Genomic DNA, 12,817 nt, shown 5'->3' on the forward strand with positions numbered 1-12,817 from the left:
GCATTTTTGTCATTACGTTAAATAATTTCTCAATCATAAAAATAAATATTGCGATGTCTCATTTGCAATTTCTATACACAGCACAGCGCTGTTAATTAGTTAAAGGTAATTAAAATTGAAAGTTAATAATGATTAATAGCTTTTGTGCTCATGATTTGTCACCTCAGGCGTAATTAAGAAGTCTCTCTTAAGAGCCACAAAAGTCCAGAAATTACTTTTAAAATCATTTTTTTTTCACTAGAGATAGATAAAATGAATTCGTGAAGGAAATTTCTAAATTTCTATCTCTTGATTTTCTGCGTTTTATAGTTTTTTTTTAAATATGTTTTTTCTTCGATTTTTTTCTCGTAATTTTCCAAATAGAATAGAATTACCTTTTAATTAAATTCGCGCAGGATTAATTGTGTAGTCCCTCCAGTTTGGCCATTTCCTGAAGAACCAGGGCTCGTTTGTATTCCCCGCGGGAACGGGTGGCCCATTAGGTTGCGTCTGTTGGGGAGGAAAGAGACTATACTTCCCCAGGAAGTAGAATACTCCCATTACTTTCTCCATGTACTGCTCATGCCTAATTTCCTGTTCAATCTCCTGGAGTGTCCTGAAGCGATTCCTAGGGCAGTAGTCGACAGTGTGTGCATTGTCGCCGGAAGCTCCACACTTGGGGCAGACGATGACCCTCAAATAGGGGCAGATGACAGGTCCTCCGAAGATTTGCATCCGATGAGAGTGAACGATGTCCGTGTTGTAGCCTTTCTCATGGCAGTAGATACAGTAATTTCCCCTCACAGTAACTCTCTGGACCGATGGCGTCGGCGCCTCTGATTGGTTACGATAATCCTGAGGACCCCTGGGACGCGCAATAGGACCCAGTTCTGGTCGAAGGGTAGATTCAAATGGACCCTTATCGACACCATTCTCATGAAAGTCATTCCTCCTTGTCGGCGACGGCCGATAATCAATCGGAATAGCTGCTGCACCATCCTCATCACTATCCGAGGAATCATCTTCACTTGATGAATCTCTTCTTGATTCGTCACTCTCACCACAAAGACACTTTTTCGGAGTTGGCCTGCACATCTCAACAACAACTGCACAGTTTTGAGGACACTACTTGCCCTTTTATAGTTTTTCTTTCAACTGACCAGAGGATCACTTTCCGAATTCCCGAAAACTAACACGATTTGTTTGAATGTCTGCACTCAATTTTTAGTTAAAAAGTCATTATAATCTAGTTAAAAGATCATCATTAAAATCCTTCGTCAGGAGAATTGAAAAGGGATAGTTTTAACACAAAATAAATGATAAATAATTACTTACCAAATTTCTCTAGAAAGTAAACTTTTCAGGACCTAAAAACGAAGTGTTTGATACAATTTGCACATATATTTTTTTTAATAAAAATATCGCTTTTATCAAATTCGAAAACATTGTGGAATATTTTCGTCAAAATGCAGCATTATGATGTAAACTTCTTGCAATGTGGTCCATTTTGACGAAAATTTTTTATTGGAGAAAAACTTTTCAATAAAATCAGGAATCTATAGAAATGACAACCTCCTATCCTTTATTTTAAACAACTCCAGTGAATCAACCATGATCAGATTTGGCTATCAATATTCATTGTCTCAATACCAATCCCTAGGAGTTCACGAAGTGTATTAGTCCCCCGTTTGCCGTAAAAATCTCCACAAAATATCCTAAAATTACCCTTCTGGCAGCCTTCTGAAACGATTTCACCGAACTTTTTGTCTGAACGTAAGGATTTCGGGTTTCAAGCACTTCCTGGAGATACTAATTTTTATTTTTTTTTAATTTTTAGAAAATTTTCGATTTATAAAATCGCTTTTTGTTCTTGAAACAAGTAATTAGATAATTAAATAAGAACCTAAAAAGATTGCAAGAAGAAAACAAAAAAATGTCAAGAAATTCGTATAAGAAACCAAAGCAAGGGGGGGGGGCAGGGAAGATCCTAAGCGCTTCTTTACACGATATTCAAAAAATAAAAAAAAGGATAAAATAAAAAAATTATTAAAGAATATTAAAATTTAGTTCACATTTTCACTCAAGGCATTTCAAATGATTTTATGATAGCCTTGTAAAAAAAGCCCCAAATAATTAATTTTGGACTAAAAATCGAATTAAGGGAAAGTGCCCATGCTTCATACGATCCCAAGCTTCATAATGAATAAATATTTCCTATGTTTTTCAATAAATAAAATCCTTGGGGGCAAAAAAAATAAAGTTTAACTAAAAATTCTCAGAGAGAGCCTTTTGAATAATCATATGAACTAAACAAAACTATATATTAATGTATTCTCTTCAGCACACAATAGATGCCACTTAGGACTAAGGGAAAGTACTCTCCCTTCGAACGTTCATGCCTTCGAATATTGTGAATTTATTTTACTTTTCCAAAGAGACTTGCACATAATTAACACATATTAATAATTAATTGATAATGAACTAACTAAATATTCAATAAAAATGTGTAAGTCTCTAAGGAAAACTAAAAGAAAATTCACATTATTCGAAGGCATGAATGTTCAAAGGGAGATTACTTTCCCTTACATTTTTGTTCATTCAAGACATCTTGCTCCGATTCCTCTAAATGCCTTTTTTTTTTAATTTTAATCAGAAAATTCACCAGACGAAATTCTACTTTTTTGGCCACATTACTACCATGTCGTGGAAGAAGTGGGAAGTCTTTGGAGTATATGGGTGACATGTCCGCTAGGATGGTCTGTAAAACATATCCAAAACTGAAAAGCATCGATGGTTTAGTTCTTCAGATATTACCAAAAGAATGGTTTCTAGATGGAAGGAGAGGCGTGGTAAGGAAATTGTAGTGTAATTTGAATTTCTGGTATCAGCCTGGGTATTCAGAACATTTCATCAGTTTGCTCAGAAAGTAATTTTTTTGCCAAAAATTTGCTAGATTTCGTGTTTTTGGAAAATGACTAACATAAAAAAAAAAATGCATTTAGAAGAATCGGAGCAGGATGTCTACTATTTACCTACCTCTTCCACCGATGCCTATTTATTAAGTTCTGTACATTAGAACCGGAAGAATAATTGATAATATGAGACAAAACAGCAAAAACAAAAAAAATCATTAAAGAAAATTGTGACGTGTAGGAGCAAAGCCAAGAACAGATTCTTAATCAGGAGACTCGACTCTACCAAACGTACCATATAAGTTCCGTGTGTCAAAAAAGTTATTAGGGGAATGTATGCAGCCTTCGCACATTTTTTCATGCTTCATATTTAGGAATTTTTTCTGACTAAACTGTAAAATGGCCAGTGAATTGAACTACACCAAAAAGTTCTCTGATTAGGTTTCTATGCATGCCTAGTTCACTATCACAGAATTGTTGATTTTTCCTGAACAGAAAAATGAAAAATATATGACGATTTGTGCGATTCTTGCCCTCGGAGGCAGCGTTCACACGATGGGGGTTTGGGTTCGTCATTGCTTTTTTTCTCGAAATAAATTTTATCCACAATTAAAAATTATTTTCCGATTGTTATACTGTACCCCCGCCCCGTGAAGCCGCAGAAACTATCACTCCACTAAAAGAAGATCTTTAACTCTTTCGCGTCATACTTTTATACAGCAAGTGAATTCATGTAAAATTGAGTTTTTCCTAATGCTTTATGAGCAAATATAATAGTTCAGAGAGGAAAAAAAAATTCCATTGCGTGAAAACTCGGAAAAACTCCGGGTCATATATGACCCTATTGTCATCAAGAGAAGTGTACATACCATTTTCAAAATCTATATCACGGGCTTTCTAAGAGTTTTTTTTTGCTTGAAGTTATTAATTTGGCCAAAACCATGGCAAATTGGATTGTTTTGATGAACACTGTACTCCTGGTGTTCAAGGAATCTTCCTGGAAATCCCTTGAACACTCACTGTCACAATATTTTGAGTGATATTTGGCAAAAATAAACTTATCCACATATTTATTCACACACAATGCAATTGCACAATATGAGACGCTTGCAAAATACTCTAAAATATTGCAAAATATGTTATAATTCATCAGATATAAGATGAAATGTCCAGGAGCAAGATATTTTCCTTCTGAAATTCACAAAGAAAAACAATATCCCAACTGTCCCAACTGCATTCTTGGCACGAAAACACCTTCATAAACTTTTCCCTTGCCGACAATAGGGTCATATATGTCACGGAAAATTCTACACGCTTTTCTGGAAAATTGAGAGTAGTTTATTATATCAAAATATGCAATATACAATCTTTGGATATTCTTGTGTTTCTAAAGAACTTTTTGCTGAAAAAAATAAATTAAAATAAAAAAATTTTGAAAAAGAAAAGTCATTTCACAAAGTTCGAAATTAGTGATTTTTGATCTCAAATATTTTCTTTTCCTGAATATCTGGAGTCTTGAGAAAATTAGCCAAGAATCTTATATCCTTCTATTATGATGTCGTGCACAAACCGATAGATTTCAATTAATGTAAATAGTCAAAAAAAAATTGTTTTTTTCCCCGGGGCATACATGACCCTAATGACGCGAAAGAGTTAAGTGTTAATTAGAACCAGAGATAGAGGCCGGTCAATTTTCGAACTTTGAGCCCTTATAGCTCGGATCAGGGGTTATCGATCGACTTAAGTAATGTTTTGTTTGATAGGTATAATCTGTGGCTGTACTATACTAAAATTTCAGCCCAATGCACAAAAGAATTTTTGAGTTATTTAACTTAGAAAATTGAAAACTTTTCTTTTTAATAATAGCGCCCTTGCGGTGGTTTTATGAACTTGCGATGTTAAAAGGGGTAGTGGCATTTCACGAGAGCTTTCATTTTGTTCGCTGTATTTTACGTATTAAACTTTTATAGCTCCGGCACACCTTTAAAATTTGGATAATATCATGAAGTTGAAATTTGCATACTTTTTTTTCTCAAATTTCGATTGAGCTAAATTTAATTTGGTGTGATGTCTAAAATATGAAGAAGAGTGCGAGAGAATGAGACCATATGCAATAGGTTTGAGATAGAAAGGGATGCAAATCTGAACTTCATGAAATTTTTCTGATCGAAATGGTATGCCGAGGGAGGATCATGAAATTTAAATAAATAATTAAATAAATTTTAAATTTCTGGTGAAATTAAACTTACCTAATTAATTCAACAAAACACTCTAAAAGCCGCAATTTTCGATAGTTCTGGTTGAAATAATCAATTTTAATCACTAAATATCTCAGTTAATCAAACATAACCTCTTTAAAATAAATTGAAGGTTATGTGCAAACATAATTTCCTTTTGTTCACCATTAATTTATGAATCAATCTAACCATCAGTGGTTTAGAAAATTGAAAATTTGAATTATTTCTCTCAAAAGCAATGAATTGAGCCCCGAGGGATATGTGGCAAGAGAAGAAAATGAAGAAGAAAATTCCATTAGAAAATCGATTTTAATTTTCCACACAGTCCAAAAGACGAATTCCACAAATTGCCAAGAGATTTGCTGGGCCAGAAAAAAAACTGAGAAAAATGAGTAAAGAGAAAAATCTCAAAAATTCTCTAATATTGATGAAATTTTATTAATTATTTTAAATATTTATATATACATTTTTTTCTTCGCTATATATGCTTGTATTATTCTCTCTTTCTCATCTTCTTTTTTTTTACGCATATTCTGAATGTTTTTCCCTTATAGTTTTTTCTCTATTTTCACCTTTTTGTGTACAGTGAAAACTTTGAAAATTACTTTTTTTTGTGCCTCTTCTTGCATTTCTTATTACGTTTCTTATTTTGTACAAAAACTAAAAGAAAATGTCAAAGAAAATGTCTCAAATTTATCTCATTTCTTTGCAAATTTTTCTCCAATCTTCTCTGTTTTTTTTCCTTCTACAAATTGGTATATTTCTTTCACTGTTGATTATCTTCCGACTACTTTTCATATCATTTCTTTTTCTTTTATATTTTCTTCTGTTTTTTTTCTTTTAATAATTCTAGATATCTGTTTTTCTTGTAATTATTTCATCTCTAACTCTTGATTTCTTTATCTAGTTCAATTATAGCGTATCGTATATTTATTCTCTTTTATGTATATATAATTTAATTCAATATTATTCTGCATTTCTTTCTTTTCAATGAACGATAGAGAATCCTTCTCAAAAGTTTAAATAAATTTTTCTTCTGTTAAATAACCGTATTTTGATTTATTTTTGCGAATTTTGATAAACTAAAAAGACAAAGTAATTTTTTCGAGATCAAAGAAAACGTATTAAATGTCGAAAGTTTTATTTTTTGAAAATTAATTAAATTTTACATTGCTTCATGGCTCTTTTTATAATACAAAATGCTTCATTTTTTTTTCCACATAAATCTTATATGTTTATTCCTAATTTTCAATCAGAAGAAAAATTAGGAATTTTCTTTCTTTGCAATCACGCACTCTAACTGCTTTATAGTCTCTCGTAATTTTTATTATATTTACTTTCTTCCATTAACTAATATTCAATAAATTTTATATTTTTTTTCCTTTTATTATATCCTAAAACTATTATTTATTACTTTTTATTATTTCTTTCTCATTCTCATCAAATGTTTCCGTAAAGTTTGTTTTTTCCTTTTATTCTCTCATTTTCTTTTCATATTTTTTTTAATTAGAAAAAAAGTCTCTAAAGAATTTTCAGCATCAATTGGCTCAAAAATTTTGAATTGTCTTAAAAGATTTCAAGACTTAAAATTATTTACATCACTTTTTAGTTACAAGTTTTCATATTTAAAAGAGTTTTATTAGGAGTCATTTGCTTAGTACAACCTTTTGAATTTCTTTGACTATTTGGCACAGAGATGGCGCTTGAGCTTTTGAATAAGCTCCGCCCATAGAATTGATAGACCACGCCCTGTTCATGGGAAATTATCAATACTGCAATTGATATATTCTTTTTAAATTTTTATTCTTCAATAGCAGAATGTTCAAGAACTTTTAGGCGATACGAATGCGATGAGAGATTAACAATCGTAAGCTGAAATGATTCAAACATGTTTCTTCTAAATGGGCGGGGCTTAGTTTAATTTAAATAAGTTTTTTTGGCATAGCCTGAACAGAATAAAACAAATATTTAAAGTTCTTCTGATAAGATACTCTTCCACATTTAACGCAAAAGCCAACAGCTCGAAGAACTCGGTAAAACAAATTTATATATAACCTTTTCTTTAAAGGGGCGGGGTTTAATTTTCATTAGAAAAATTGTTCTTGAAGTATCTCCTGAAAATATTTCAAAGAATGTGGAATCTTTTGGGAGGAAATACTGTTTTACATGTATCATGAAGTCAACAGCAAGAAAATTTAGCTAGAACAAATGGAATTAAAGTATTTCCCGTAAAGGGGCGGAGCTTATTTTGGGTGCTTAAAACTTTCTGTTCTACTTCTCAAAACTAATTAACTGAACTTGCGATGAGATGCTATTCCACAAGGAATATTGACGTCAAGTCTTTCAAATTAATTTGAAGCATTTTATCCAAAGGGGCGGGACTAGGTTTTGATTAGAAAAATCACTCTTGGTGCACAGTAAATAAAAAGTTCATTGAATATAAAATTTTCTGGGATGAGATGTTATTCCTCATTGCTTATCAAAGCCAATAGAAATCAAGCCTACTCAGAAAAAATCAATATGAATAATTTTTCTTAAAGGGGAGGGGCTTATTTTATGAGATAAAATGATTTTGATACATAACCAAAAACCAAGAAACTGCACAAAGTTCTTGGGAGATGCTTGTAAGATGCTATTCGATTATTCAAGTCAACAGACAGCAGATCTGGGTAGAACAAATTGATTTAAAATATTATCTTCAAAGGGCCGGGGCTTGATATTAATTAAAAAGATCATACTTAATGTACAGCTCATAAAAATTCATTCAATGTAGAATTATCTGGGATGAGATATTATTCCTCAATGTTTATCAAAGTAAATAGAAATCAAGCCTACGCAGAAAAAAATCAATTTGAATAATATCTCTTAAAGGGGAGGGGCTTATTTTAAGCGATAAAAGCATTCTGATTTACAGGCTAGAAATAATTAAGTGAATGTAGAAAGTTCTTGGGATGAGTTCTTATTCCACAAGGAATATTGATGATAAGTCTGGTTAGAACAAATTTAATTGAACCCTATTCTTCAAAGGGGTGGGGTTTATTTTTATTGAAAGAAACTTTTCGAGGTGCAACTCTCAAATAATTAACTGAATGCTGCAAGCTCTAGGAATTAGATAATGTTCTATATTGAACACAAAAGTATCTTGAAAGTACACCAGAACTAAACAAACTAAATTCAAGTATTTCCCTTAAATGAGTGGGGCGGGGCCTACTTTTCATTAGAAGAGACTTTTTATATGCTATTCAGAAACAAATAAATGAGTGCGGGAATTGGATTGTATTGATTGATTGAATGCTATTGGATGCTATTTGGCAACATTAAATTGAAGCATTTTCTTCCAATGGGCGGGGCTTTTTTTTTACTGAACGAATACTTTTTGATGACCACAAATACAACTAAACGTGGAAAGCTCTTGGTCGTTCGTTTCCATATGCTTCATAATTGAGTATGAAACCTCAGAAAAAGCGAGCTTGGACAAGACCAACTTATTCTAAGAAGTTTTCCTAAAGGGGTGGAGCTTATTTTAGGAGAAGTTTCTTGAATTGCCTCACACTAAGAAATAACAGAATATAGAATACAGGGTTGAGATAGTATTCCACCAATGCATTGAACAATAAAGCGAATAGAAAGTAGCATCAATTGAACAAACCGAACCGAAGTATTGTACTTGAAAGAGGCGGGGCCTACTTTTTATTGGAAGATACTTTTTATATGTTACCCAGAAACAAATAAATGTGGGAAGTTGTTTCGATTTAATGCAATTCTGCAATATTAAATTGAAGCATTTTCTTCAAATGGGCGGTGCTTATTTTTTACTGAACGAATTCGTTACTGAAAGACGTTTTCCTAAAGAGATGTGGCTTATTTTATTAGAAGTTTCTTGAATTGCCTCACAATAGAAAGCTCTTGGGATGAATTACTATCCCGCTATCATATAAGCATTTAAAAAATGAATAAGGCATGTCCATGCTAATTTATGAGCGTGGCTTATTAATCACCTTCAGTACTAAATCCATGCCAAATAGGAAAGAAAAACAAAAGGCTGTAAAAAGATAAATTCCATCCTTTCTAAACCTCTTTTATCTTTCTAATTTAAAATTTTGAGCTTAATATTTTTTTATTCATTTTCTCTTCCCTTACTTCCATTGTAATAATGAAAGAAGTTGTAGACTAATCATTTAATTCTTATTTTTATTAATTCAAAAAAATTAACTTTTTATCATTTTCACTAAAATTAAGATTTATTGTTAAGTTTCATTTTTCTCTATACAAATTTTGTTTTTCTTTTTCCTTTTTTTTTGAACCAAAATGTAGCGTAAACTTGTTTCACTTTTACCTTCAAGTTTTCTTTATTCCTATTTTATTTTTTTTAATCTTCAACTCATGTTAAATTTTTTTGTTTTATGTTTTTTTTTTCAAGAAATTCTATGGCAATCACTTTTCTTCTATTTACAAAATACCTATATATAGAGAATATTTTTTTCCTTCTTGTAAGTTCTACAGTGAAATTTGATTGATTTCGAGATTTTATTTTAAATGTTTTTTTTTTTGGATTTTCTTTTCAATGCGAAATGCAAGATAAATTATCTGTTTTTTAAAAAAAAAATCCCAGTAATGGTTGAAGGAATACGAAGAAAAACAATTAAGAAATAGTTAATGATAAATTCTTAATAAAAAAAATCTAAGGAATATTTTAAAATTGAGAAATAATAGTAAATGAAGTTTGTACTTCTCATCTTGAATCGAAAAAACTCAAAAAATAGAATTAAAACAAATTTTAAAAATCCTTCAAAGGATAATTTACTTAAAAAATTAAGAAATTCAACACGTGAGAAGTAACTTTGAAAAAAAAACTAAATTATTTTAAAGGTAAAAAGGAATTTTCTTTCATATTTTTTTAATTAATAATGATAATAAAATTTAAAAACGAAAAGATCGTTTTTTAATTCTCTCTCTTAAATTTGAAAGAACAATTAATTATGCATCTATTTATTTTTTTTTTACTTATTTCCAGCCAAAAAACTAATTTGATAGACTTGTCTTGTAGATTTATTTGACGGCAGAATAAGTTTGTGGCTGCTGTGAATTGGTTTGAACCCAATTTCCGAACACATCTCTGCATTTTTTTGTGTATTTCGCATGTGAGATAAATCACAAAAATATTAGTTTTTGTATGAAATCTAAAAAATAAAGCAATCTACACTCACCTGCAATGTGTTATGACACATTCATTGCTGCAATATTCATCCTCCCAGTCTTGATTAACAATAGCCTGATTGGTACATCCGTGTCTGCAACAACAACACAAATAGAATCCATGAAAAAAAAGCCCCAAAATTTGAGAATTTAATCCATTATCAATTAATCATTTGTGAAGTTTATTGAATCGAGATTCATGATACGTGCTATTTATCGTGCCATTGAGAACTCTATTTCTCTTCCATTCATATACTTTTCCACCCCCTACCACCCTCCCCCCACCCCATTGGAAAACATGTGAGTTATCTTGTTCGATGAATACATGTTTCTTTTCTCAAAAGAGTGAACCTTTTACCGAAAAAAAAGAAAGAAAAAAAGAAAGAAAGAAAAGAATTGGGGAAAGGGGAGTTAGTTGTAAGGGGTTGTGGAAGAAAGAGAAGAAGTGAGAGAGAGAAAATTGAATTTTCCTTCATCATAAATTTCTCACAATTCAATTTTATTTTCGTACAAGAGGAAAAATTGAAAAAGACTCAGATGACTTTTTTCCTGTGCTTTTGCCTTCTTTAGTTATCGTTTTTTTTCAGCTTTTTTTTCTTTTATTTGGTTTATGTAATTCAAGTGAAAAAAAAATACAACAGGAAGACGACACAAAAGGTCAATGAAAGTTTGACTTTCAATTATGTTTTGTTTAACATGACGTTGAAAAAGAAAAATTGCTTCAAAAATACTTAATTTGATTCTACAATAGTGTCTTGGATAAAAGGCAAATGGAAATCTATTTCTAAAAAAAAGTCGTTAATGTTCGAAGAATTCAAAAATAATTTCGAATTTCGGATAAAATTATGAAATATAGCACTAAAAGAAGCTATTTGATTCATTTTTACATTGATTTTCCTAAAAGCAAAAACATATACATTCTGACACTTGAGACACTTCGAATTCGAATTCGAATAGCGAGTACTTCCATCACCTTGTAGACGAAAGAGGAAGTCTTTCCGTACAGAAGTAGATCTTGAAAAATTCGAAAATCTATTTGAAGATCCAAAAAAGAGACTTTCAGAGTTACATCCTTTTCGAATTTCTAAGTGCTCAAGTGTCAAAATGACGGTCTTCACATTGTTGTGAGGAAAAAAGCAGAACAACGACGTTTACTGTTCAGTTCCAGTATTTAATCATACCATAATCACTGAGTAACTCTTTTGCCAGCTTTTTAGTGTGACATTTGATAAATTTTCCCCACCTTGTTCGTAAATTTAGTATGAAAATTCGAAATTGAATTTAAATTCTCCGAACTTTGTTGCGAGCGCAACATATTTAAATTTAAAACTGTGGAGTGTGTTGCCCTGCTGAGGCGACGAGGGCGCTAGCGACGAGGAGAGGAGGTAGAAAAATCAGCAGCAGCTGATGAGTAAAGGAGCGCCAATCGGTCTCTTTCACCACTGACCGCCGAGGAGGCAACATCAATCACCTCGCCCATCTCCACCAGCCCAATCCCCAGCAGCAACACCATCATCACCACCAAGCATTGAAGCCACTGAAGCCACCGGGAGCCCCCAAGAACACCAAGCCCAGTGCTGAGCTTTCCGGAGTAACCTCTGCCATATCCACCTCTCCCAAATTCCCATCTCAACCTCCGTGGGAGTGTTCTCACCGGAGAACACAGGGGAGTGTGGGACATAGTCCTTGCCCCGAACGTGGGACCTGAAGGAAGGAAGGAACGGAGGGAATAGAAGAGAGGAATAAAAGATTTTTCCCAACAACTTCAACGACTTTTTGTGCAAATAAAGTTCCATTTACATTTTATCCAAGACACTATTGGAGAATCAAAATCTACTTCTGTTTGGGCTCATTTGATTCTTTTTGCATTGATTTTCCCAAAAGCAAAAATATATACATTTTGACACTTGAGAAACTTTGAATTCGAATAGCAAGTACTTTGAACACCATGTAGATGAAAGAAGAAGTTGAAATGTACTTTCTTTGCCCTTTCGGGATTAATCTTCGAATTTTACTGCGCCAACTCAAAGAGAAAGCAAATATAATCCACTTTTTTCAACTTCTGCCACGACTAGAGGCCAAATGGTTATTATTATTCATCGTATCGAGGCCTAAAATCAAGTTTGTCTTGTTTCGTGTGAAGCAGGGGACAGCGGACAAACGCAAAAGTAAGGGGTGGTTTAGATCGCCCCACAGTCACAAATGATGTCACATTCGGAGAATCCCCATCGCCGTCTGTTGTCTCACGAGCACGCTACACTGCTTCTCAAACGATTGAGAGACTTCCAGGCCAAATGGTAAGATATGAACTTCCGGTCTTCGACGACCCTCCCAAAAGACAGTATTATCCAGGACAGACTTTTTCCTATTCCCCACTCTCTCCTAGATTTTGTTTTTGTTTTCAAATATGTTTTAGAGGTAGCCAAAGTGAATATTTCGTCCTTAGACAACTATGTTCGAAAAACATTTCGATATCGAATTTTCGAAGGTCGA

At 32.5% G+C, this 12,817-nt stretch overlaps 2 protein-coding genes across 3 annotated transcripts in view; both read right to left on the reverse strand.

Moving 5' to 3' along the window:
* Positions 1 to 177: 177 nt before the first annotated feature.
* On the reverse strand, positions 178 to 1,128 carry LOC129807745 (uncharacterized). Its single transcript, XM_055857199.1, has one exon. It carries the CDS (start codon positions 1,072 to 1,074, stop codon positions 382 to 384), a length of 693 nt encoding a protein of 230 aa, XP_055713174.1. The 5' UTR covers positions 1,075 to 1,128; the 3' UTR covers positions 178 to 381.
* A 7,765-nt stretch (positions 1,129 to 8,893) lies between these two features.
* The window catches only part of LOC129807754 (TOX high mobility group box family member 4-A-like), a 187,052-nt gene continuing 183,128 nt past the window's right edge, over positions 8,894 to 12,817 (reverse strand). For both annotated transcript variants that reach the window (XM_055857220.1, XM_055857219.1), the window contains exons 11-12: positions 10,336 to 10,419; positions 8,894 to 10,244 (exon numbers count right to left, since the gene is read on the reverse strand). In XM_055857220.1, the coding sequence (XP_055713195.1) occupies positions 10,178 to 10,244; positions 10,336 to 10,419 (151 nt within the window). In that variant the 3' untranslated portion in view covers positions 8,894 to 10,177. The remainder of the gene's footprint in view (positions 10,245 to 10,335; positions 10,420 to 12,817) is intronic.

This window comes from Phlebotomus papatasi, chromosome 3 (assembly GCF_024763615.1).
Source record: "Phlebotomus papatasi isolate M1 chromosome 3, Ppap_2.1, whole genome shotgun sequence".
In the NCBI taxonomy this organism is placed as follows: domain Eukaryota; kingdom Metazoa; phylum Arthropoda; class Insecta; order Diptera; family Psychodidae; genus Phlebotomus; species Phlebotomus papatasi.